At 42.6% G+C, this 27,329-nt stretch overlaps 1 protein-coding gene across 4 annotated transcripts in view; it reads left to right on the plus strand.

The window, feature by feature from the left end:
• Positions 1-24,270, plus strand: part of GAPVD1 (GTPase activating protein and VPS9 domains 1) — a 56,187-nt gene extending 31,917 nt beyond the window's left edge. For 3 of the 4 annotated variants that reach the window (XM_075905686.1, XM_006114312.4, XM_075905688.1), the window contains exons 8-26: positions 2,596-2,725; positions 3,525-3,650; positions 4,424-4,597; positions 4,847-4,987; positions 5,924-6,058; positions 6,675-6,794; positions 7,378-7,455; positions 7,628-8,001; positions 8,500-8,587; positions 9,653-9,733; positions 10,015-10,137; positions 10,543-10,672; positions 13,212-13,321; positions 13,961-14,120; positions 15,941-16,128; positions 17,193-17,406; positions 18,125-18,197; positions 19,439-19,636; positions 20,297-24,270. In XM_075905686.1, the coding sequence (XP_075761801.1) occupies positions 2,596-2,725; positions 3,525-3,650; positions 4,424-4,597; positions 4,847-4,987; positions 5,924-6,058; positions 6,675-6,794; positions 7,378-7,455; positions 7,628-8,001; positions 8,500-8,587; positions 9,653-9,733; positions 10,015-10,137; positions 10,543-10,672; positions 13,212-13,321; positions 13,961-14,120; positions 15,941-16,128; positions 17,193-17,406; positions 18,125-18,197; positions 19,439-19,636; positions 20,297-20,437 (2,784 nt within the window). In that variant the 3' untranslated portion in view covers positions 20,438-24,270. The remainder of the gene's footprint in view (positions 1-2,595; positions 2,726-3,524; positions 3,651-4,423; positions 4,598-4,846; positions 4,988-5,923; positions 6,059-6,674; positions 6,795-7,377; positions 7,456-7,627; positions 8,002-8,499; positions 8,588-9,652; positions 9,734-10,014; positions 10,138-10,542; positions 10,673-13,211; positions 13,322-13,960; positions 14,121-15,940; positions 16,129-17,192; positions 17,407-18,124; positions 18,198-19,438; positions 19,637-20,296) is intronic. The other variant, XM_075905687.1, reaches the window with a different exon arrangement.
• Positions 24,271-27,329: the final 3,059 nt, after the last annotated feature.

The raw sequence follows: 27,329 nt of genomic DNA on the forward strand, positions 1-27,329 counted from the left end.
CGGAGCCCCACTACCTAGAGCTGAAACCCTCAGACTTGAGCCCTGGGCCCCCAGCAAATCTAAGCTAACCCCATAAGTGAGATTGCTACCCATAGTTAGAGAACCGCTACTATAAGGCACATTTCTAACCCTATAATCATTCTCATGGCTCTTCTGTGAATCCTCTCCAATTTATCACTATCCTTGAGTTGTGGGCACCAGCGTCGGACACAGTTTTCCAGCAGTAATTGCATCGGTGCCACATAAAGAAGTAAAATAACCTCTGTATTCCTAATCAAGCTTCTTCTTAATTGCGTTAGCTCTTTTTCCCCACTGGGAGCTCATATTCATCTAATTATCCACCATGACCCCCAAATTTTTTTCCGACACTGCTTCCCCGTATAGAGTTCCCCATTTTGTAAGTATGGCTTCAGTCCTTTGTTTCTAGATTACATTTTACATCTAGCTGTTTTAAAATGGATATTAATCTGAATCAGTACCTGTATTCACTATTTACCACTCCAATTTTTGTGCCATCAGCAAATTTTATCAGTGATGGCTTTGTTTTCTTCCAGATAATTGAAAATACATTAAATAGCATAGGGCCAAGACCTGATCCCTACAGGATCCCACAGGAAATAGACTCTCAATGAAAATTTCCAGTTCAGTTACATTTTGAGATCCGTCAGGTTAGCCAGTTTTTGTCCATTTAATGTGTGCCGTAGACTGTCCTTTTTTATCAAAATATTGTTTGGTGCCAAGTCAAAGCAGTAGTACTGATATATACTTTTATCAACTAGACATGTAAATTCATCAAAAGAATGAAAGGATCTGTTTTCAATGAATCCATGTTGACTTGTATTTAATTTTGCCTTCCTTTAATTTTCAGTTGAGTTCCGTATCAGCCATTCAGTTATCTTGCCTGGGATCTGGCAGGCCGGTAGGCCTGAAAATCTCACGGTCATCCTATTTGCTCTTTTTTAAAACTGGCATAATATTACCTCTCCCCCAGTCTTTCAGAGGGCTAGGGAAGTTCTAGGACACATTGAAACTTCTCATTAGCAGTCCATCCAGATCCTCAGCCAGCTTTTTAAAAACTTTTCCATCAAAGAATTATATGGACCTGCTGATATAAAAATGTCTACTTTTAGTAGCTTCTGTTTAATGGCCTGCAGAGACAAGAGCTATGGAAAGAGAGCAATCATCACCATGTGATGGGAATATAACAGTTGTTCTGTATTTGGTGAAAAATAGAAATATTTATCAAACAGAAATTTTGTTTCATTGTGTTTCCTGGTTCCTTGGTTAATTTTGTTCTCAACATCTTGATTTTTTTTTTTATGAGTGCTTCACTCTTTTTACTCGTCCTTTTTGCAGTTAAACACCCTCCTGATTACTCTAGCCACTATCCCCAAGGAGATGGGTTTCCTTTTTACTGAGATGGAGGCCATTCATGCCATATGAACCCCTCTCCCAAGAGAAATGAGACCAGTATTTCACAAATCCAAAACCTTCCACCACTTATCTAGCCAGTGGTTCACTTCCTGAATCTTTTGCCGTTGTGCTGTTGTGGGCCAGAAGGGATCTGAGAGAAGGTTGTGTGGTCACTTTAAGTACCTAAATAGTAAATGAACAGAGTATTTATCCGTCTTCCCTCCCTGATAGCGTGTGTGAACGCACGCAAGTTGACATGTGGGCAGTTTTAATAACTCTGAAGAAGTCAAGGAGAACAGTGTAAAATAAGTATTGTATTTTATATGGCTTTAGAGTTTCTCTGCTGCCAAGTAAACGTGATGTCTGCAACTGGATTTTGAAAGCAGATAAACCCCACCTTCATTAATCCTTCCCTGCCTTGCCATTCTATGCAGAGAGATGTCTTTGTTCTTAGTAGGGTAAACCCTTCTGATTCATAGATTGAAGAGATTTCAGTGGCTCCAAAGGAACTGGTTCTGTGCTTTACAAGCATATTAAGTTTTATGCTAATCCTCTAGAAAATTGTATAGACTAAAGTTACTGTGTATGTCCAAGTTATAAACTCCCGAAACAAAGTATTTAGAATGAAAGTGATTAAACAGACTTAACAACTGCAGCATAATAAATAATGAAGTGTTAATTATGCAAAGCTTGTGGAGATGTTACTTCATGTTACGTTGCTTGGGAGCAAACTTGAACTGCCTCATCAGAGCTTGTAAAGGCTGAAAATCCACGTATTACATTATTCATGGGCAGCTGTTGGCACAACGTGCTCTTTGAATAAGAGAGCAACATACTTTGAAGTCTATTAGTGTCTTGCCCAATAATTCAAATTCCCTCCTCTTGGAGTGCTGTAATTATTGATTGCTATGTGATATTAAGGTGCCATGAAAGTAAAAAATCAGTTGAGGTTCCATTTTCATGACGTACTGAACGTTTACATCTTGGCTATTTTAAAATCTCACTACTGCTGATCGGTCTTGATACAGCTGATCTTTCCTCAAATGTGAGCTGTTAGATATTGACACTGCCATTGCAGGTCTAGAAAAGTTAAAAAAAAATCTGGCTTCAGCTGCTAGAAGTCACTGTAAATAAAATTTAATTTTTGAGTTAATTAAACATGTTTATTCACTCTCCCCATAGGTCTTAAATATGCAGCTTGCCGATGGAGGACAAGGCGATGTCCCTGTTGATGAAACCAAACTCCATGGTAAACCTGATAAAACCTTGCGCTTTTCCCTCTGCAGTGATAATCTGGAAGGAATATCTGAAGGTGAAGGGTTACTTCAGTATTCAAAAAGTTGTCAGGTTTTAATTCTAGAAGAAGCTTTTGTTATAAAAGTGTCATTTCCCTCCCTCCCCCCAAATCCTACCGTCATGTCTGGCCATAAAAAAATCATCCTTGGCTCTAACTTTGACATACAGGTTGCCGAAGATCATTTTGGACTTGGAGCGATGAGACAAATTAATTGTAATTGAAAAAGAACAAAAGGATTTTCAACTTGGTACATATTATTGGCATGAATGCAGTTTAAATTTGTAGTTCCCAGACTGACTTTTTAATCTTATTTATCGATTTTTTTTTTTCAATATGTAAAATGCTCTTAAGAGCTCTTTTATATGAGTATCACACACATCAAAAGGCTTCCCTGGGGTATTGAATAGGCTTCTATGAGCCATTCAAATGTCCCAGGTAATACCTTGTTAGGTTTACTTAACTTTCCATGATTGGTTTTTTTTTCTCTCTCCTTGTTTTTCAGAATAAATAAAATCCAAATATTAGAGGAAAAACAATGATTACAAAAGTCTGTTTCAATTTTGGTTAAAAGTACACTAATATTGATGTGCTAACTATTTGTTGCAAGATATCTGAAGATTGGTTAGTGTTGTGTGGCACCTTAGAAGTCCCTAAGTTCAGTATTTCACAAGTGGCTAACTTGAAAATGACAGCTTGGGTGTCTTTGGTTGGTTGGTTGGTTGGTTTTTTCTTCCAGTCTTGCTAGTAAATTGCATCTTGTATTGTTTAGTCTTCAAGTTTGAACAACTCTAACAGAAAAATCAATTTTCACTAGGTCCTTCAAATCGCTCCAATTCTGTGTCCTCTTTGGATTTAGAAGGAGAGTCTGTGTCAGAGCTTGGCGCAGGGCCTTCTGGGAGCAATGGTGTTGAGGCCTTGCAGCTATTGGAACATGAACAAGGTAGATACAGACACAGCTGAAAGTGAAGAGATTATTGTAGGCTGATACAATTCCTCTCAATCTGTCTATTTTTAATCTCCAGATTGGATGTGTCAGACGAGTAAAGAGACTTTCTATATCATTGGATTATTTTCAGACTTTTTTGAATATCTCTCACTTGCTAATGAAAAAATAAATGCAAGTTATTGTTGTCCACTAAAATAGTGTTAACATCGTTCTTAGAGCAGTGAACTTACATTTTATTTTGAAATCTCAGTCGTCATAATAAATATTTTAAAATTGCTTTATGATTCCTTCCTTTTCAAGAGGGAAAAGGATAATTTGAATTGTAGCAATTGGAAATGTTGGACTGTAGATAGTTTTGTAGTTACTAGCACTTTAACTGGAAAGGGCAAAGTGTTCCAACTGATAGGAATTCAGTCTCTTTCCTTCCACAAACGAATCCCACTTTCAGTCAGTTTTCATCATGCTCACTCAATCCTTCATGTCTGTCTTTCGTAGTTGCAAACAGTTACAATAGATCTCTGGTGTTTGGCAGATATATACCCTTTTTAAACCTTCTCACAGAAGTCAGTGTCTGTTTCTCAAATACGAATAAAGAGTGTTATTGTTTTGTATCTATTTGAACATACAAAAATTGTGATTAGTATTAAAGTGCTGTACAGATCTTTGTTAGTTAAAACTTTGTTTTACTTAACAGAATTAGTTAGCATGTTGCATGCTAACCTGTAGCATGTTGAAGAATTTTTTTAACACCTTTTATTTTTATCTAGCCACGACTCAGGATAATCTTGATGACAAGCTCCGTAAATTTGAAATCCGTGATATGATGGGATTGACTGATGATAGGGACATATCAGAAACTGTTAGCGAGACCTGGAGCACAGATGTCTTGGGCAGTGACTTTGATCCAAATATTGATGAAGACCGTTTGCAAGAAATTGCAGGTAACTGACAGTACATCTGGCAAGAAAGAACTACGTTAAGCGCTTTTGGAGCTCTCATTCTCTCTGTTTATGAAATAAGTGGTGTTAAATCCAAGCTTCTTTGTAGGAAAACTGTAGACCTCTATCCTACCTTTCTTATGAGTGCTTTCTTCTGTTCCTTTTCAGTAGATGTTGTGTGTCTTCTGTAATCACAACTGGCATCCAGTTTATGGTGTCTCTTACTAGAATCCTCTCATCTTGGTTGTGCAGGTGCAGCTGCAGAGAACATGCTTGGCAGCTTGCTGTGTTTGCCAGGTTCAGGATCTGTGCTGCTTGATCCCTGCACAGGGTCAACTATATCAGAAACCACCAGTGAAGCTTGGAGTGTAGAGGTATTGCCCAGTGATTCAGGTCAGAATCCCACAATTGCTCTTTAGTTTGATCTTTGATATGAACAGTGTTGTTTTATAAATATTTTTGGATAAGGGCATCACTTGGCTCCATCACTTTGAGAGGGAATATTACCTGCCCAAAGACAACACAAGCTATGTCAAAGGGAAGGTAATAATCATAGTTGTCCTTTCTCAAACTAAGATGGCTGCTGCTTATTCCAAAATAAAATTTAAAAAATTATGGAAGTCTTTAAAATTGCCGCATTGCAAATAAAGATACCCAGTAGAGCACTTATGCTGCACAATAAGCCAGTTTGTAGCTATTCTCTGTGGATGGTAGCTTGGGGTAAGGGGGAATGGTGAGCAATGACTAGGAAGATAGTAGATGTGCTGTGGTATGTGTCTTGTTTGTAATTCTTTTGGGTGAGTTTGGTTCAGTGCACAAGGATTTCTAATAAGCAGAAAGGGCTTAGTTTTGTGATGCTGTTAACCTTGCCATGCTGAATAGAGGACGTAAGTCAGAGGACTAGATTCTAATGCAAGAGCAAATCTAACATGGCTTGGTGGCTGTTGGCAATGTTTTAGAAAAATGAAGGGTAAACGGATCACTGTTCAGTCTATGGCAATCTTTCTAGGCAGAGTTTTTATAGTTTCAATGTTTTCATGAGCATTTACTATATTGTTCCATTGTCTCTGACTATGAAGCTTAATTCAAGGGTTTTTTTTCTTAGAGTAAAAATATGTGTATTAAAATGCTGCTATAGAGATAAAGTACTATCGGCGTTGCCCTGCCTGCAGTACATCAAAGTAGAATGGGCTGAAATGTCTCATTTCAGAGTATGTGACAAAGTTAACTAGACTCTTTACATTAAAATCTAAATCCCCACACCATCTTTTTGTATGTGAATTGTACATGACAATAACACTGGGCAGTAATGCACCATTTCTCATTTAGAGGCCCCAGATCTAAAGCAGGAGGAAAGACTACAAGAGCTGGAAAGCTGTTCCGGGCTGGGCAGCACCTCTGATGACACAGATGTGAGGGAGGTCAGTTCTCGTCCCAGTACACCAGGCCTCAGCGTTGTGTCAGGTGTGTCTTTATTTTCAGGAACAAGTTTTGCTTTCTTAGATGATAACGAGTTTGTTTTGCCATGTGCTCAGTTTCATCAAATTTATGCTCCCCCATACAAAGGTATTTTTTGTCTGGTGCTCATACTCTGATTCCCATCATGCTCTTCATCGTGCCAAAAACAGTGGAATCTGGAGAATCTGTTGTACAGAAGCAGAGACTTGCAGTAAGGTGTTGAATCTAAGAAATTGCCTCAAATTTCCTTGTATCTCACTATGGACACCTGCCTTCATCTTATCTTCATTCTATCTAGTGTAACACACTTCTGTACTTTCTCTTTATCTTACTTGCTTCTGTCATAGATTTGTGAAAATGATTTGCAAATCTTACAGTCCTTTATATTGTCTATATTAAACAGTGGCATACAAAGATGGAACCCGAACATTACAAGACCTTATAGCAGTGCAGAATTCTAAAGTCAAGGCTCTTCTCCTAGAATGTCAAGCTCTCATTTCTCTTGAAATCAGTGTTTGGGAGTTGGCAGCAAAAACTTATTACAGATGTGCAAAAGTTTGTTTTTTCTTTCTGCCTCCTTTTTGTCTCAAAGACCCTTACAGACACTTTTGTCATTTGTCAGGCATTAGTGCAACCTCTGAGGATATTCCTAATAAGATCGAGGACCTTAGGTCTGAATGTAGCTCTGACTTTGGAGGTAAAGATTCTGTGACAAGTCCTGATATGGATGAAACAGCTCATGGTAAGTAAAGCCCTTGGATAGTAAGTGAAAAATTAAACCATGTCTTAAGTGAGCGCATCAGGAATTGTTGAATTTGTGACTGTAAAATCTTGTTACACTATACATCCCAGCAAGAAAAAGTGGGGTAAACATGGCATAAAAGAAAACTTCACTTCGATTTAGAAAATGTGGATTCTGGTTTTTGAGAAGCCATTTACAAACATTTTCTCCATATTTGTTTATCGGAAGTGTTTATGCTTCTAACTAGAAAGAGGAGGTGGTGGTTTACTGCTGAGTCTCAGATGTGAGTCTTTATTCTATGTAATTTTACCAAGTTAGTTTGACTGCTCTTTGGATTTGAGACTTGCTCCTCTCTCTGTGTTCTGTGGGATTTGGTTTGGTTTGTGTTTTTATGGTTTTTATAACAATTTGACTGTTCAGTCCTGCGAGTGCTTTCAGGTGCCTTCTTTTCAGTGCATTTTGAAGTGTTAAGCGTTTACTAAATGCTGCCTGTTACAAAAGCATTCCCAGAGCTTACGAATTGTGCCCCACTTTAGCTAAGAAGCAGTGAATGGTTCATGCAGATCCACTTTCTGTGTTTCAGGAGCCAGTCACTTGACTTCTCCCCCTTCTCAATCGGACTCTTTGCTTGCATTGTTTGACCCTTTGTCATCACACGAAGGTAAATTGTAAAGAATGAGCCATTCTTGTTTTTAAGATAAATACATCAATCACTGCTATCCATCTAACTGGGTGGAAAAAGCCTTGTTTATTTGAGAAACTTATGTACATGCATAACCACCACAGTACAATACTAATGTTTGGTTCACTGATGTAATGTTTCATGGCTCCAGGTGCATCAGCAGTGGTTAGGCCTAAAGTGCACTATGCAAGACCTGCTCATCCACCACCAGATCCCCCAATTCTAGAAGGAGCTATGGGAAATAATGAGGCCAGATACCCAAATTTTGGCTCCCACATCTTAATCCCAGCTGACTTGGAGGCATTCAAACAAAGGCATTCCTACCCAGAAAGACTGGTCCGCAGCAGAAGCTCTGACATAGTGTCATCAGTTCGGAGACCTATGAGCGACCCTGGCTGGAACAGGCGGCCTGGTAATGAAGAAAGGGAGCTTCCTTCACAAATACCCAACATTGGAGTAGCTGCTTCAGGGGCTGCGCCTCAATCCTCATCCTCATCCCCCAGTAAAGACTCCTCTAGAGGAGAGGTAAGACATCCATTGTGAAGCTGAAATGCTGCTACATCTTGGTTCTCTTTCTCACATGTCATTTCTGAGTAAAAATGTGCGCCGCGGAAATACGTGAACTGGGGAGAATCGTGCTGTTCTAGCACCTTCTGAAAGGTGACCTGTAGTATGATTTTTAAAACATCAAAGCTTAAAATGTGAGTGGCCCAAATAGGGTCCCCTTTGTTTGATTTACATGACGTGCTTTAGCTGTAGGATCTGTGAAGTAAAGTGTTTCAACATACTGAAGACAAACGTTTGAGAGAGAGATTTTTCTGGGACTGTTGTAGAACAACTTTTAGTTCAGAAAAAACAGTTGCATTTGCAAACAGCCCTCCCTAGGAGGACTTAAACTTTCAGTTATTTTACTGTGTTATATGCTGCTTTGCTAATCAAGAAAATATTTTTCCGTCGTCCATTTTACAAAGTCAAGTAAAGATTTCAGCACACTGAAATATAATAAGCTGACTTTCCCTATAGATGGAGGAACGAAAAGATAGTGATGATGAGAAATCTGACAGAAACAGACCCTGGTGGAGGAAGCGTTTCGTTTCTGCTATGCCCAAAGGTAATGAAGTCTCACGTTTACATGTTCTTGGCACCTTCAGAAATGCTGCATGTCGTTTTCAATAATTCTGCCCTGATAGAAAATGTTTTGTGATTAAATCCCCAGTTACTGTGATATCATATATTAAATGGTCAGTCTGAAAGGCTGACTGCGTGAAGTCAGTGGCAATCAGTCCATTCTCGCAATATTATCTGCCTTTCTATGTTGTTTTAATCCAAAATTGGTTTGCTACATTTACTTAACAAAATCAGGTAGTGCAGAGTCAGATCTTGTAAAGGATCAAATCTGTCCAGTAGTTCATGAAAGAGCTTTTGAATTTATGGGTATTGGTGCTGTTTTAGAAGTAAAAGATATTAAGTGCACGTACATGTTCAGTCTAAAAATTGATCGTTGGTATTTAAAACTTTGCATACATACAATTGTATCTAAATGATAAACCTCACAACACCCATGTGAAAATAGAACCACATTGTTCCCATTTTGCAGAGAGGGATTTCTTCTTAGATGAATTGGACTTGTATAAAAGTATTTAACTGGCTTTTTGTTTTTCTACATATTTTAATACTGCACAGTGGATAGCAGCTTTTATCAGGAACCACTAATTAGAAGCATTTCCTAGAAACAGTTGACAGTAGTGCTTGACTCTGGACCTGTGTGGATATAGGACTAGAGTAAATTTGTGAAATTAGCCAGTTTCATGTCCTAATCTATAGATGAAAAATACTGAACTCAGAAGGCACTATGCTTCAAGGCTTTTGGGGAGTGCTGATTGTCTGCTTAGCTCAGTAGCTGCTAAGGGCATAATTAGTAATATGATCACAATAGACAACCTGTTGACCCAACAAGTAGGCTTGGATGTCATTGTCTTTTTTGTTTAAAAGAGAACTTGTATTACTGAGAAGCTTCAGGCATTACCTGTGCAGTTTCTTACACAAATGCCCTTCAGGGAGCCTTTACTTGATGTTAATCTTACGGTTTCTTACAGTTTCTAAATGTGGTTTGTGATTTCATGCTGTGTTGTCTCCATGTATGGTGTGTCTTATGCAGATTTTCTGTAATTTTCAGCTCCTATACCATTTAGAAAAAAAGAAAAGCAAGAAAAAGACAAAGATGACTTGCTGCCAGACAGGTTCTCAGCACTTCAAGGTTTGTAAATGATTTTGCCCTCGCAAATCCTTTACTAAAAGTATGCACCCCAAATTCTGGAATAGCAGAAACATTCCTTTTTACAGAAATGTATGTACTTGGAATGAGAACGTTTTAATGCTCGAAATTAGCTTCCTAACTGAGGAGGTTATTGTGATTAGTCCATACCTGCCCAGAAGACTTACTGGGTCTTAAACTTGTTATGTAGTGTTGTTTGTACTTTGCATTGAACTCAAGCACCACGTGGAGCTATTCCCTGTTCTGTTTTCCTCATTGTGCAGATGATCCCAGTCCCAGACTAAGTGCACAGGCACAGGCTGCCGAAGATATCCTGGACAAATATAGGAATGCTATTAAGCGAACCAGCCCAAGTGAAGGAGCTATAGTAAATTATGAAAGCTCAGGTAAGGATGTCTGCAGTGCTATAGCCACAACATTAATTGCATCCATGCTGACAATGGGAGCCAAAAGAGAACTCTTGGTCGAATCCATGGGAAATTCTTGGTGGTGATAGCTTATGCATGTCATATTAACAATTTGTTTTCCAGTTCTTGTAAAAAATGAAAGACCATTGATCACTAAAATGGAATTCTACAGTTCCTTTTAAAAGCAAACTGTTACATATTTTGATTGTTTTTATTTACTCTTGACATTCTGTCCTCTTCAGATGGATGGAGTGATCTAGGTTTCTTTTCCATATAACTTAAAAATTCTTCTTGGAAATTAAAAATGAAAGAAAGCAAATGAACAATTTATTGCTAGGCAGTCTAGTTCCTTTCTGTGAATTTTCTGTTGGAATGTTTGCTCAGACGTAATTGGAGATGGCGAAAGCATACATGACTCTCCACGTGATGAAGCCCTGCAGAATATGTCAGCAGATGACCTTCCAGATTCTGCAAGTCAAGTAGCACAGCCCCAAGACTCTGCTTTCTCTTACAGGTAAATATGATATTTGTGTATGTAACTTTGCTTGTGATGTTGGACTAAGACAAAAGCTGAAGCCATGTGGTTTATCTGCAGAGAAATCATTATATACTGTAGATATCCTCAGACTTCATGGTGGAAAAGAATCAGTCTCTGTGGAACCAGTAATATTGGTTCATATTGTACACTTCCAGATACTTTGTCCAGTGTACTTTTAAAATATGTAGTTTAAATTATAGGATATTCACAACCAGTGTTCCCTCTAAGATTTTCCATCCATGGGTGGGTTGAAATTTCTCGTGCCCCACCAGTATTGAGGTGGGGTGTGGATGTACACCCATCAGTACAAACAAAAACTATAGATATAAATATGTATTTTAAATAGTTCATAGGTGTGAAAGAGAATATATTAAAGCAAGTGATAATTAACAAGAAACAATGATTATGATTATGTAATATGAAATCAGATAGAAAGAAAGTTAATACTACCCTTGGCAGAAGAAGAGGTTTGTGCCCATGAAAGCTCATGATACTATTTATATAAAGTGCGACAGGACCATTTTCTGTGTGTGTGTTTTTTAGTTAGACTAACATGGCTATTCCTCTGAGACTTTGGAGTACATGTATCCCCATCCTTTCTAACAAACAGATGCACGTTTCAAAGATCTTGCAAATAAGGTTTCATCCTACAAAACAGTTAGCATCACACCTAGTGCTTGCTGCTTCTGACTCAGAAGAGCCAGAACTCTACCAGATAGCAAAGATCTGGCCTTAATGCAATACAGTTTACCATGTATTAATGAGTAACACAGGATTTAAAAAAATCATTCAGAGCTTTTTTTAGATATTTGCAACACTCAAAAAAATTCTATTAAAAGAATCTTTCTTTCTTACCTTACGCCATTAGCATAGGGGTGGGCAATAATTTTTGATGGGAGGGCCACTCAAACAATTTAAGTGGCCAAGGGCTGCCATTATATTAATGAAGGAGGTGCAGAAGGGAGCTTAGCGTAAGGGCTTGGGCTGTGGGATCTGCGAAGGAGTTTGGGTGAAGTAGTGGATTGTGACCTGGGGCAATGGAATGGGATGAGGTGGGGGGGGGGGGAAGGAGAGAAGGGAATGCTGGGATTTGGGCTGTGACCAGGGATAGTGGATCAGGGTGCAAGGTCTGAGGGGGGAATGTGACCTGAGGAGCAGAGTAGGAGGAGATGCAGTGTCGGCGGGTGCATGGGGGCTGGAACGGGTGCAGAAGGTGTGGGTTACATGGGGTGGGCTGTCAGAGAGTTGGGGGAGGGAGGGAGCAGCTGGGTGCCAAACATAGCCTCTGGTTGGGAGACCTTACTTGGCTTCAAGCCAGCAGCCCAGCAGGTTCCTTAGCCTGTGCAGGCCGGGTCGCACACAGCGTCCCAGCCTGCACGTGCTAGCAGCCGGCTGCTGAGCACAGGCAGCGGCGAGGGCTCCGGGTGCGGCGGCGCCAGCGGTGGTTCTGGGACCTGGGCATAAGGTTAGTGGGGGAGGGAGATTGGGTGGGGGGGGGGAGGGAAGAGATGCCTGGCTCTGGAGAAGGGGGAGGATAAGGGATAGGAAGTGGATGGGGGGGGGGGGAGGACGCATGGTGTCCCAGATGCGCGTGGCGGTAGCGGCAGTGGCTCTGACTCTAGGACCCGAGCATAATGTTGGGGGGAGGAGAGGGGGATTGGGTTGGTGAGGGGGTGTGTAGGGTGTGCCGGCTGCTCAGCGCCTGGAGGGAGACGCGCAGCTGTAGCGGCGGCTATTTTTCCCCTTATGCAGTTTTGGTGGGGGAGTGGTGGTGGTTTTTTTTTTTTTTTTTTTTTTTTTTGCTCAACAAACCCCCTTCTCCCCCGCCCTCCAGGTACGTGGCTCTTCACACTCCATCCACCACTATTTTGGCTCTTTGTCTCTAACTGGCTGGCTACCCCTGGCCTAGAACATTTCCTGAATTTGGGAATTGACTGAATGCAGTGTCCAAACGTTACTGGTTAGACAAACAGAAATGCCAATGAATTGAATGTACAGCCTCCTTCAGTTCACTTGGCCAATTAGCAACATTCACAGTCCCAGTGTAAAGGCCAAAGATTATTGCTCCTAGTCTGAGAATTCTGGGAGGCCTCTGGGAGGAACATTCCATAGCAGCATGGCAAAGTCGGTTTGCTGTGTCTGAGCTGGCTGGAGAATATCAGTATTCAGGGTTGCTAAGCTGGACGCCTTTCGTGAGCATGAAATTCACTGAAAAGACGTCATTATTAATTGTAGTTAACCAAGGTCTGCACTTCGGTTCATTGCAGTGCTCGCTGAACGATACCTTTTCAAAATGGTAAATGGGACCATTTCATCTGCCGAGTTGAATGAACTATGTGGTGTGTCATCAAACGAATCAGGGCTTCTGATTCGCATTTGAAAGTATTAACCCTTTCCCACCCAAGTCTGTCCAGACGACATTCATTTCTAAGATTTGAGAGCTGTTAATGCTGGTCATTGTAAGTGTGCTTGACTCAACACTGTATTGAGGGGAAATAATACTTGTTCTCTTCAGGGATGCTAAGAAGAAACTGAGACTGGCTCTTTGTTCAGCAGATTCTGTTGCCTTCCCAATGTTGAGCCATTCAACAAGAAATGGGCTTCCTGATCACACTGACCCTGAAGGTAAATTCTCTGACGTTAGAGACACGTTTCGCTATTGTATCTTGTTGTTCCTGCTCCTACCCTCATCTTCGTATTTTCTTCCATGCTTCCCTCACACATGGAACAACCTGCCAAATCCCAGTTTCCAGTATGTTGTAACAAGGTATCTTGGAAAAGTTGTGCTGTAGCATAATGAGGCAGATCCTGAGGCTTTAAAAGTGTCTTGGAATAGTCCCCTATTAAAACATTATAAAATGTAGCTGCAGAGAAACTGTAGGAAACAGAGAGGGTGCATTAGATGAGATAATCTGAAAAGAGACTAACTTCCCTTATTGCTTAAGAAAAGTGTGCATATGTGCACATTTGCATGTATGTAGTATGTGTCTGTGCAGTTCTAAGGTTTTTTTCTTGCATTTTTCCTTTACTTATCCCTTATCTAGGACGTTTAATGGTCCTTCTTTAATAATTGTTGCAAATATATATCAAAATAACACAACTCATGATGGACATTGCTTAACATACATCATTGAAATGGTTTGAAAGTATTGCGTCCACCTGCTTTTCCATGCAGCTCCCTGAGATCAAAACACATGCCTCTCTCTTCTGTTTGTGGGAAAAACCTTATAGGCAGGGTACTAATTCTATCCTCTTTTTGGTCAGACAACGAAATTGTGTGCTTCTTGAAAGTTCAGTTAGCTGAAGCCATTAACCTACAAGATAAGAACTTGATGGCCCAACTGCAGGAGACAATGCGCTGTGTAAGCCGCTTTGATAACAGGACATGTCGAAAGCTGCTGGCTTCCATTGCAGAGGATTATAGGTAATTTGTTTTTGTACATCATTATTAAGCAGTTTCCAAGTGCAGATTTTTATCCACTGGCAGTGCACATTCAACCTGTGGAACTCCTTGCCAGAGGATGTTGTGAAGACCAGGACTTTAACAGGGTTCAAAAAAGCACTAGATAAGTTCATGGAGGATAGGTCCATCAATGGCTATTGTTACCCCCAAAATACCCACTGGAGACCACCCACGGTTACACTAGCATGGATTTATTGATTGAGGAATTAACACTCCCCTTTATGCACTAAAAGGTTAAACTAAAGAGGATAGAGCTGCCACTAAAGGTTTAAACTAAAGGGGAACTAGCTGTCGCTGTCTGTCTCACTCACTCGCTTGATCATTGTCTTCGGTCAACCCTCTCTGGGGTACCTGGTGCTGGCCACTGTCGGCAGACAGGATACTGGGCTAGATGGACCTTTGGTCTGACCCAGTACGGCCGTTCTTATGTTCTTATGCCCTCAGGCACTCACACACTCACACAGGCATGTGGGTTGCAGAAGGAGTCAAGGCATGTAGATCCTGGAGGGTCTGTCTGCTGATCATGGCCCGGAAGCTGGTCAGAAAAGAGCTTCTCAGAGGGTTTCTGCCACATACTCTCTCCTTTTATTGCCTCTGTACAACCCCTGTGCCTCCTCCACCCCACACCAAGGAGCATGGCCAGACTTCTCTTGATCCAGCAGGGCAGCAGCCTCTGTAATTGGTCTGATGACTCATCACCTGGCACCACCGTGCTCAGCTTTGCAGTTTCTAATCCCAAGCTCACATTAGTCTCCACTCACTCACATCTAAGGGGAGGTTGCAGTTTAGAGCATGTTACAAGCAGAGTGGATGAAAGTTACAAAGTTGCAAGGCTCAGTGATCACCAAGCTTCCAGTAAGTTCTGAACTTATAAAACAAAGATGCTGAGAGTTACAAAGTTGCAAGGTTTTACAACGATTACAAGGAGTTGCAGAGTTTAAATGGCAATGCAGCTGAAACAGTTACAAAGCTTCAGAGAATCATTTACAAATCATCAGTACTTAAGTGACTTAGAAGACAGCAATACAATCTCTAAGTCATGTGTTGGCAGGACCTTAGAGTTTGTGTATTTTCAGAAAATCCATGTGTAAAATCAAGTAATAGCTTGAGCGGAGGCTTTTATGCAACAGCTGATAGGCAGGAATGGTGTCCCTAGCCTCTGTTTGTTGGGGCTGTCGGTGGATGACAGGAAAGGGATCACTTGAAGATTCCCTGTTCTGTTGGCTCCCTCTGGGGCACCTGGTATTGGCTCCTGTCAGCAGACAGGATGCTGGGCTAGCCGCTAGATGGACCTTTGGTCTGCCTCGGTATGGCTGTTCTTATGTCCAACTTGACTTGCATTTTTTTTTGCTAAGCTGGGTTTTTACATCTATCTGCACTTTCCCACCATGTGCTGGAATTCTGTCTGCTTTCTGGGAATGAACCATGAAAGATTTGAGTCTTAAATCAGCCCAACTAGTAACAGATTCTAGTAAGAGAATGTTGTTAGGCCAGCCTGAAGGTGCCTTTATTTAAATTCTGCTTTAGTCTCTCACTTCTTGGCATGGGAAGGGTATGGAGGCAGTGAACCAGAATGGGAATTTGGGTAGCTGCCTTACTGCTTAGGCTGAGGCACTAAAACAGAAGGTTGTACAATAGCTTGAGTTCAGGACATGCTTTTCTATAAAACCTAGGAGAGCTGAAGACTCCCCTGATGCCATTCTGTAACCAGGTTTAGATAGCTAGTGTCTCTTGTCTTTTGGCTGTTGAATCCCTAATAAGAGAGGCATTTTTAATTTTAGGAAAAGAGCTCCCTATATTGCTTACTTAACTCGGTGTCGCCAAGGCCTGCAGACCACACAAGCCCATCTGGAAAGGCTCCTGCAAAGGGTTCTGCGTGATAAGGAAGTGGCCAACAGATATTTCACCACGGTTTGTGTGAGGTTACTTCTGGAAAGCAAAGAAAAAAAGATAAGAGAATTTATTCAAGGTAATTTAATGCAGAGTGTGGGTCATCTGTATCTTTTTTAAATACTAAACATAAAAATAAATTGACTGCATCTCAAGTTAGGAACAAACCTATTCTAGGAGTCTAACTGCTTTTAAATATCTATGCACATAGACTCTGAAAGTAATCTGAGCAGAGAAACATTGCTTATTTCTGCCTGCTTGGTCACTCCACCATTTTGGGCTTTGCTGTGCTGCAGCTTAATAAAATGCAATCCCCACCCCTGCCAAAAAACACTAAAGTTACGCAATTAACATCACAATGGGGAAATCAGCTAACTCTTGGCCTTTAGATCTGCAATTAGATGCACGTGCACATGCCCCTGTCCCTGTGTGACCAAGGAAGGACACTTGCACTGGGCAGAAAGGAGAAATTTGGTCTTGAAAGAGTGAGCTACTAGCTGGAGAGAATTGGCAGCTGTGACTGCAGGGAGCTGGGGATGGAGCTGCACTTCCTGAGTGCGAGAGAGCACAACTGATGGCTAGGGGTCCTGGTGCATTGAGTGCCCTGTATGGCGGTATACACTTTGTTACATTCACATGGCTATAGCAACAATGCACATTTAATCAAATGCGCGACTGGAAAATGGTACACATGGGCTTTCTTAATCTCCTTCCTTCCTAGTGATAATGTCTGGCAGCCTTAATGATATTGGTCCCTATTGGTGAACTTGATAGTAATTACACATAGTATTGTTCCTCTTCTCGGAGCCCAGTGCAAGAGGTAGAAAAGTCTCTGTTTTGGGGGAAGGGTGAGTCATGAGAATTGAATAACTTGCTCTGGGCTCCAGATGAAGAGAGTAATGTAGGGCCAAGCGGAGTGCTTAGACCACACCATCTGAAAACGCAGCTCTACTTTCTTCTGATTTCTCCATTGGAACGACCTTGTTCCTCTCCATACTCCCCCGCCAACTGCCCACCCACAGAGCTACAAACAAGAACCCTTCCCAGCATTGACCAGTTTCTGGCTCTGCTTTCTGGATGTGCCATAGGAAACTGCTTTAATTGGCCTTTTAATTGTGTTTCCTCCTATCGCTTTGTGTTCAGACTTCCAGAGGCTCACTGCCGCAGATGATAAAACAGCCCAAGTGGAAGACTTCCTTCAGTTTCTATATGGGGCCATGGCCCAGGATGTCATCTGGCAAAATGCCAGCGAAGAACAGCTCCAGGATGCACAGCTAGCCATAGAACGCAGCGTGATGAATCGCATTTTCAAACTCTCCTTCTACCCCAATCAGGACGGAGACATTTTGCGTGACCAGTAAGTGAACAAGATGAGATGGACCTAGTTTCTCTCGCAGTGAGGAGAGAGAAGTAGCTTTGTTTCCACAGAACAAGCTGGCGTGCCTTGCCAGAAAAGCCAGCCTTACTACACTACCCCTTTGCTTTGCTCTGTTTACATTAAATAGGGTTTTCTGTGTTTAAAAAAAAAAGAGAGAGAGAGAGAGAAACTAGTCCAGGTCTTTACTTTTAACATCCTATGCAAAACTCCACAATTGCAGCAAGCTACTAGGACTAGAGGAAACTAATCTTTATGATGTAGGTACTAGACTATAACCCCTGTAGTCTGGTGTTTCATAGTGGATAATTAAAACCTTCTTCAGTGCACACACCCTCTGTTTACAGTTTTGGTGCAGTTGGCCAAATGCATCCTGGGTCTTTCATCTTCCTTAAAGCACCAGGTTTCTGACCACTGCAGCCAGCATGAGATGGATTTGGAGTCCCATAGGGCAAGTCCTGCTGTTTGCGAAGCCAGTGCACACTCACCATGGAACTGGGGTTGCTATTTATACCTGGTGTTCCTCTTAATCCCTCTTATGTCTGCAAGGTATTGTTCAGATGGCTCTAATTTATGCAGCTGTGTTGTGGCATGGGGAATCTGAAAGGGGGTTTTGCCTCTTCTGTGAAAACTGTATTTGGTCTCTCTAGGTGCCTGGCGCTCTCCTTTTCTCACTTCACTTCTGCTCCCCCTTTTTCAGGGTCCTTCACGAGCATATTCAGAGGTTGTCTAAAGTAGTGACTGCGAACCACCGAGCACTTCAGATACCAGAGGTAACCACCACTTCTTCCCTCCAGCTTTGGGCTTAAGTTAGAGGAAAAATAGCACGTCTCTTCCTGAAGCAGGTGATGGAGCTGTACAGTCCCCTCCTTGGCACTGAGGGATGCTGTTGTTCTACTCCACTAGTGTAGCACAAGTTTGAAGGTGTATTGACCATTTGTCACTTGTGCACTGACTAATATTGAATTAATGGTGGCTTAGCTAAGCAGATCAAGACTCATGTACATCAGAGTTGTGATTTATGGTCACCAGGTAAACTAAAATCTTGTCGTGTTAACTAGGTTGGGAAGCACCCCGAGGCAGGGATAACTCTAGAGACGGCTATCAAGGCCAACCTTGGGTGTGTCTAATGAAGAGAATTCTGCATCTTCCCGTGACAGTTGATTCTGCCTCCTTCCTAATAAGATTCTAGGATTGGCACTGTTGGTCTCACTCTGAACCCTAGAAGGTCTGTTGAGTCAGTGTGAAGCAGTGGATATGGGCGAGAGCTATTTTTGTTGCGAATATCACCGTCTTCAGCCATTACTGGTAGTTGTGATTTGTTACCATCTGATTTTTCAGTTCTCTGCTCTTCTCAGCTTCCACCCCTTTAACAGATTGGACTTCAAGAATTATACCTGTGAGACAGCTCAGGATCTTAGCTACTAGTCCTAGCATAGTATTTTAACCTGGATAATACTTTGCCTTTTATACAACATATTTTTTCCTCAAGTTGTTTTACAACAGTAAGTAATCACAATGCCCCCATGCAGGATGGAGGAAGTTGTTAACCCTATAAACAGGTAGGGAGATGAAAACAAAACGAGGCTAAGTGAATAGTCGAGTGCCACAAACAATGTTCCCTATAATCTTTTCCCTCCATGCGTGGAATAAATTTTTGTGCACTGAGGCATGTGTGAATGTGCACCAACAATAGAAACAAAAAACCTAGCTCTGGGTACTCTGCTAATCAGCTGGGTGGCACATGAATCTCTCCAGTTCATTTCTTGGTCCCTAGCTCTGAAAAGGTGAGGGTCAGTTAATGGGAAGTAGAACCTTATATCTCCATCTTCTTCTGAAACACTACATTGGGGGAAATGAGTCAGAGAACAAGCTGATTGTATGTTAGTTATATGATTAATATTACTTTTTTGCAGTGTTTGTACACGTAGAATGAGGGAGGCTTAGAGTGCACTGCAGAAAATACTTAATTGCCTGGATTGACTAGAATTGGAAATGATTTTCTTCTCTTCAGGTGTATCTCCGGGAGGCACCATGGCCATCTGCCCAGTCTGAAATCCGCACAATTAGTGCTTACAAAACCCCACGAGACAAAGTGCAGTGCATTCTGCGCATGTGCTCAACCATCATGAACCTGCTGAGTTTGGCCAATGAAGATTCAGTTCCTGGCGCAGACGACTTTGTTCCTGTTTTGGTATTTGTTCTGATAAAGGTGAGTCTTCTAGCAGAGAACATAGATTATCTCTCTCTCACACACTTTCCTTTCGTTCTTGTGGTAAGCAATCAACACTGCACATCTCATTTAAAGTATAGACTTCAGCAGGCACAGCCTGGACCAGAGCGAGTGTCACAGATGGGACATTGCTCTAATCATATGCAAATCTGAAAGTCAGTCCGCTAGTTTGCCACACCTCAGTATGAGCCTGTGGCTCAGTTGGTTCTGAAAATAGCCTTGCCTGGGCCCGGGGTCCTCATTAGATCTCTGGCTTATGCCCATTTGCTGCCTCAGAAGAACTAGGCAGTGGAGGCTGCTCTCTTGTGTGCGAGCTAGTCCTCTGTGCCTGCCAAAGTCGCTGGTGACTAGAGGGAATTTTGAAGATCTTGGGACTCTTTTTGAAGCCAGTAAGTGTTTAATCTTGATGTGTTGGCTGGCGTTCCTCCTTAGCAAAGCCAGCTCTTGCCTATGGTGTTCAGAGAGCTGCCGCTGAGTGTGGAATGGGGCTGCCTTTGTCCCTACCATATGGAAGCTGTGAGACGTAAGTGGAGGGGCTATCTACATAACACGCCGTTTTCGTTCTATTCTGTTTGACACTTATCTTGAAAAGTTCAATCTAACTGAATTGTGGCATGTACCTTTTCTTTGTCACCCCAGGCGAACCCACCCTGCCTGTTGTCCACCGTTCAGTACATTAGTAGCTTCTATGCTAACTGCTTATCTGGAGAAGAATCTTACTGGTGGATGCAGTTCACCGCAGCAGTTGAATTCATTAAAACCATCGATGATCGCAAGTGACCCAAAAGAGCACCTTTGTAGACAGACTGTTAGCAGCAAAGAGCCTGTAAGAATGTATATCCACTATTTCAAAGGCTAAAGAAGACACACTTTCCTTGTATAATATTGTACAGAGTGGAAGCATCTAAAAACCTTTACTAATCAGATTAATTAATTTAACAAAGTTTTCTTTCTCTGTTTTGGTTGCATCTTTCCCTCCCACCTGATAGAGATTAGCATGGGAAAAAGGGACCACACTTTTCAGGTATTTGTGGGTTCTCAAAATGGTTTAGGAATCTGTTTGCTGCCACCGCCCCTTTGACACAGACACTATTTTCTCCCTAGACTTCTGTTAATGTAAATTCATTCATTTTCTTTGTTTCTAACCAAAAAGATCATGGCAAGCACTTTTCAGAGCCTTTCTAGCTTAATACACTTTTTTTAAGAGAACACCAGTTGCACTGAAAGTTTGTAGCAGTTGACCTAGTTATAAATTGTACTTCACCTATGGTAAAATGAAAATCTGAGGACAATGTAAATATATTATATACTATTTAATAAACTTCAGTCATCTTTGGACTCATTATCGTTTCAACCAGCAAAGAAGAAGTTTCTCTTTCCTACAGCAGGTTATAACATACTGTATAGGGTAATGAGAATGACTTCCTTAATAGGACAAGTTTAAAAAGGGTGAACCTAAGTATTTATTAAAATTTAATAAAGTTTACAGAACTTTCTGAAACTGGAATTTACAATTCACAGGGCTCTCACTAGAAAATTTTTAAAATTTTTGGCTCTGGAATTAGAGCGTTTTAAATAGTTTGGATTTATAGAGGAGAGGGACTGTAAATTTCAATAGATAAGTTCTAATATAAAAAGGAATAGTACATACCTTATTGTAATATTTTCTTCTGAAATACTGTGTATACTGTACAAACCCCAAACAGAATACCTTACAGAACCTTAAACTGTAATATATATTTTGATTATTCACATTAAATACACATGCCAGGGGTTTCAGTGAATGTTTTTTACTGTGTTCTTTGTATTGTCGTCTCTAGTAGTACAGGTTTTACTATTCATATAAAATCTTTTAAAATGCCACATTGTCCTTTATAAAACCCATCATGAAATCAGTTCAGGGAGTCTTTGCAGATTTGTCTCTTCCCTTTCCCTTTCCCTTTCCCTTTCCAAATTGACAATTAGGCGAAGATCAGATAGACTTCCTTGGCTGAAATAGTAGAGTTCCTATAGATGGCCCAAGCCATTGCTTATGCGCATGAGTGGGCACTGCCGTTTTCACTGTACATCCATCTAAAAAAGGATTTTCATCCATTTCTTTTGCCAGAGGCACGCTGCCAGCATTACTCCTTGCTCTTGCTTCCTCCTCCAGTGCACATCACTTTGCTGGCAGTGAGGTGAGCCAGATTTGCTGGCTTTGAGGGGTAAAAGAAATGACACGATCTGCATCCCTTCTTTAGGCAGAAGAGTAGATGATGGGTTGGATATCTTTGGTACTTGAAAAGGCCAACACGCCACATGCTAGAAGCTATGCGAGCTGTTAAAAAAGGGAGTCTCTAAAAATCTAAGTAACTACTACGCCTGAGTCATTAACTGAAATTAGAACAATCTATGTACAGTATTAAGTGCTTGAGATGTGATTGTATTACCCGTCTAGGCATAATTCAGTGAAAGACACTTGTTTTCAAGAACTTAATAATGTGTAATTCAATATATCATTTTTATCATGTTAAATAAATCATGGGGAATCAAGTGGAGTGGGGTTTTTTAAGTTTTGTTTATAGTCTTTCTCCTCTATTATAGACTTGCAGGGTACAGCAATACTTTCTAGTAGCAATGGGGAGTTGCTGTAGTTTACCTTACTGTGATCTTGAGTCTGAATGGCACTGTAATACTCTAGTTGTGTAGCCGTCATGTTTTTTTGGTGCTAGTATATTGCATTCATAGCCCTGACCAATAACATTCAGCAGTGAAGCAGAATACTGCCCTTCAGGAGATAGCTAGAATTACATTTGAAAGCAGTGCAAATGTATTATACCACGATTCAGAAGGGTTCTGTTGTCAAATGATCACCGAGAATTTGCTGTGTTAATATCAAAGTACTGACATCCCCTTCATTCTGCAATTTTCGGTGTTAGTGACTGAGAGTATTTGGTCTCTAAAACCTGTCGTATTCTAAACTATTTTCTTACATGTATCATTCAGCACACAGCTCTCTAAAGGGGAGCAGATTGAGTAGTCAGTGGTTATCCTGCAACTGACCTTTTTATTATGAGCAGTCTGGATACAAAGGAGTTGATCAGGTCTTCAGGATTTATTCTCTTTATTGGAAGGTTTTTCACCTGGCAAAAACCATTTTCTTTACATTTGTATCACTTCACTGCTTTTCTGTATCAAAAAGCTACTGAAGAACTTGAACAATTTTTTAAATAAAGTTCTATAAATATTTGCCTTTTTAAAATAAGCCCCAATATAGATGAGACTCTTCACAGCAGGATGGTCCATTGCTTCTTTTTTAACCTGCTATAAAAGCCTTTTATACAATGTAATAAATGTAGTAAAAGAAATAGGCTTTCCAAAGAATTAGGAATCGTATTGTAATGTGCGTGTCTCTTTGTTTTCTCCTAGTGTCCTGATTTTGTTTTGAAATGTTAAATTATGTGTACAGGAAGATGACCTTAAGTTTTCTGTTGTGCAATAAGTAAGAAAGTAAAGTCGGGAAGCACATTAAGGACCAAACAGTAAAAACTGTTTTGCCAAAAGTCTCCAGCCAGCCATGCATGCACATCGCATTGCATCAGTACTCCTGTATCGAGTGCGGCTGAAGTAATTCTGATGGTGAACTGGAAAATGTTCTGGGCGGTGTGTGTGGAGGGGTGGGGTGGGGTGTTAATAGTGATCACATATGCAGACTCAAGGCCTGGTTATTGAAGTCAAGGCAGCTGTCTGCATGAGTAAGGAGTACTCACCTGTCTGATTTTATATGATTGGGCCCATACATGTTACAAAGGCATTGTTTTCCTCTGCTGGGATGGGGAGCAGGAGGGAAGAGGTTCGGTTCTTTCATTGAGGGGGGGGAAATCCCCTTTTGCTTCTAGCCCTGAATTTTCTTTTTTTAAAGCTTGTTCTTCAAGAAAAATCGCAATGTATGGCCTGTTCTTGTGCTACCAAATATTGAATGTAACTGCCATGAATTATAGGAAGAAGTCACACACACAGTCACCTTTACTGTAGGTGAGTCTGTGGTGAGCACCATGTGTTGGATCAGATGGTTTATTTGAAAATGTTCGTCTCAAGCCAAATTCTAGCAGAAATTTGCAATTTCATTGCCATGTTAATAATGCTGAATAGTTTTTTGAGGGACATTAGTAGGCTAAGAAAAGGGAAGCAGTCAAGAGCAGTCCTCAGAGCTGCATGAAAGTGAAGCATATTTGTCTAACGTCTAATAATTGATGTGGCCAAGCTCATTATATGTATTAGCTGCCTTAGGCTAGCTATTTGGCAGGAGACCTGGAGCAGCAGAACATAGTGGGCTGTAGGAAGAGGGAGGTAGTCCTTGATTTGGGTAACAGCTGATAGCTTGGTTGAGCCTGTACTACTGGAGAATTAATCTCTGCGGAGTTACTATTGTGTGTTCTGTACCTTTAATTGTGCTTCACCTCTATTTAAAAGCTTTGTACTGCCTCTTTCAAACTGGTAAAGCCTTTAAAAATTTAAATTAATGAGCTTGCACAATCTTGTATACAGGAAACCCATCTTGTCTCTACTGTGATTATTAATGTATTATATCATTCTGTAAAAACTGATTAAAAAGGAGAACAGTTTGATTGTGACCCGGTTTCATTTCTCTGCATTGTAACATTCATGTACTGTTCTATGTACTCAGCAATGGCAACGAAGCCTGCAGTGCAAGCTTATTTTATTGTAATATAGACGACTTTGTTTTCACTAATTTTTGCACTTTTGTTTTCAATTCTGCACTGTTCTGTCCTGATACATCCACAGACTCCTCCCCTGCGAACATGTGTACAGCTCAATAGATGTGGCGAGGGAAGGGACAGAGAGGAAACGAGATGCCAGTGACAGGCTAAGGAGCTTTTCACTTCTGGGGCATTGGTAACTAGCAGTGGCAGGGACCGAGGGGTCAGTCAGTGGCATGTGTAAAATGAGCGTAGGGACATGCACTGCCTTGTGCTGAACAGATCCCTGCATTCTGCACAGGCCGAGCATAGAATTGTGTGCCAGGTCTCGCTAAGCCCAGCATCGCTACTGAAGCTAATTGGCTCTGTTGCCAGTGTCAACATGGAGCAAAGGATCAGCTACGTTGGTAGTGAAGTAATGTCTAGCCCTGTGCAAGCAATGACTAGTGCAGAGTGCTACAGCTGGGCAGTCAGAGGATTTCATTCCCCATGGCTGTCGAGTCCATGAGCACTCAAGTCACTCAAGGTTTTTCTTCCCTTTTTAAAAATGTCTCCCATTGAACAGGTAAGCCCATAACATGGTTCTGATTAAGATGGTCTGTCTAGTCATGCAGCAGGATGTTTAACAAGTTACTAGTAGATTAACTCCATTCAACGTGATCTGGCAGTTAAAGGATAGACTTTTCCAGGCTCTGTCCTCCCTTTACTTTGGCTAGTAGGTTTCTGCAAAATATTTTATTCTAATAGCAGATTTTTGTACAGCAAGAATCTTGCAGCTCCTAGGGAGCGTGAGACATGGCTGTGGGTTGCAGCTGAAAATGTTCACGCGGTTCTGATTGGGGATGGGCAGCAGTTCAGTCCCCTCCTGTGACCTGTCTGGTCCACTGTTTGAACAGCATCTGTCTTATCTGGATGTAAAAGTTCAGGAATATTTGTAGTCCATCTGGCCTCATTCCACTTCCTGATCTGTTCGAAAGCAGCACTATGTAAAATTAAGCTGTCATGCGCCATGTATATTTTTAACTGAAAAGCTGCTTTCAACATGCACAAACACGTTCTGGCGAGGAGAGAACCATCTGTGTGTCAGGCCATTACAGAAAATACCCTTCCCCAGCAATAGAATTTTAACTTCAAAAGTGAGGCCCTTTGCTTAAATGGGCTTCTGGAAAGACCATTCAGCAGCAGTTAATTTTGTTCACGTATTGTCCACTTACAGCAGCCGGAGTCAGGGATCTGGTTTTATGAAGCCTTTATTAACAAACCCGAAACTCACAACACGGCCGCCTGTCCTAGGGAGCTGGGGGGAGGGTACTTAGCCTGCTCTTCCCCACCATTTCTCATATCAGGCTCTTTTGCCAGAGAACAGCGGTGGAGGAAGCAGACGCAGACGGGTGAAGTGACGTGCGCGTGGTCGCTCAGTGACTAGCAGCTGGAAATGGACCCACAACTTGGCTTCTCCCTGCACCTGGGACAGGCTTCCCTCCTCAGTGAAAGGAACCCATCTCCAGGAGAGGCAGTGGCCAGCCTGTTCTAGGGACACGGGGGTGTCAGTATAACTGCAGGTTTTCGGGGAGGGGATTTTTTTCGCACCCCTGAGCCTAGCGGGAGGGATGGCAATTCCTCAAGCAGAGCAATGGAAAGGAAGTTGGTGCTAGGGATGTAAACTCCCCTTCAACTGGCTAACCCATGTAACTTTTTAACCCATTGACTGATTACGGGGGAGGGGGGCTACTCCAGCTCCCCTGCCCACTGCTGGGCTGCAGCACTCCCGCCCCCTCCCTCCCCACCGCAGGCAGGGGCTGCCCCAGTGTCCTGCTCAGAACAGCCTCTGCCGGCAGCACCCCCGGGCCCACTGCAGACAGGCTGTGCGGCGGCAGGTGGGGAGCGGCTCCAGCCCTACCTCTTAACTGTGAGCCCCACTGGTTAGTTCACGCTCCTCCCGCCGCAGGCTCTCCCTCACCTGCAGCTCCCCTGGCCGTGGAAGGGTTAACTGCACCCACTGGGGCTGTTCTGCTGGACTTAGGCAGCTGGAGAAACGCCCCCCATGCAGCTCTTCTGGGGTCACGTGTCTGCAAAACCGGCCAGGCCAGACCCTCCTCCGGGGCCGCTGGGCTGGGCTGGTTTCCTGGGGCAGGAGATCTCACCAGGACCAGAGTGACGGGAGAGCAATGGGCTCCCCTGTAGCACTTTGCCCGTTGGGGGTGGGTGGCTGCAGGTGCGTACAAGGCCCTTCCAGCTCCTAGCTGGGTGCCTGGGGGGAGAGCAGGAGCCGGGCCCCTGAGACCCAGCTGCAAGGGGGCGAGTTGGGAGAACTGTGTGGTGGGGGGAGGGGAGTCTCTGGAGCCCTCTGTCTGATGCTCTGCGGCCAGAGCACCTTCTACTGCAGGCAGGGCTGCGGGCTCTTGGCCTTGGCCTGGCCGAGCAGGTGCAGGTCTTCCAGTGTCACGTGCACCACCTGCAACAGACGACGCACTGTCAGGTCCCGCCCCCAGGGGCTGCTCTTGTTCGGGGCCAGATCCCCACCTGCCCTCTCCACAAGGCTCGGGGGGCTGGAGCCAAGCGTAGCGGAGAGACCCTAGCGTGGGAGCTGCAGGAAGTGGAAGCTTGTCTCTTAACACCCCGGCGCCCAGCCGAGCACCCCGACCTGCCTGGGGCCAAGAGCCTCCAGTGAACAAGGGAGGCTCCGGCCCCCGGGGGCTGGTCCCATTTCAGCCCCTGGCGGCTGAGGGTTTAGCTGGGCAGGGGCAGCGGGGGAGAATCCCCCGAGTCAGGAAGCCCCTTGCTTCCCCCTGTAGCACGGAGGAACCGGCGGGGGCTTTCTACAGGGCAGCGGCGGCCGGCCGGGCCTCGTGGGCTGCTGGTCTCGCAGCCCAGCTCATGGCTCCTCTCCTGGAGCTGTGAACAGCTGCTGCTGCTGGCGCGTCCCTCCGGAGAGGGGAGGCTCCTGCCCAGACCCCTCTGCCCTGAATCGG

This window comes from Pelodiscus sinensis, chromosome 22 (assembly GCF_049634645.1).
Source record: "Pelodiscus sinensis isolate JC-2024 chromosome 22, ASM4963464v1, whole genome shotgun sequence".
Lineage (NCBI taxonomy): Eukaryota > Metazoa > Chordata > Testudines > Trionychidae > Pelodiscus > Pelodiscus sinensis.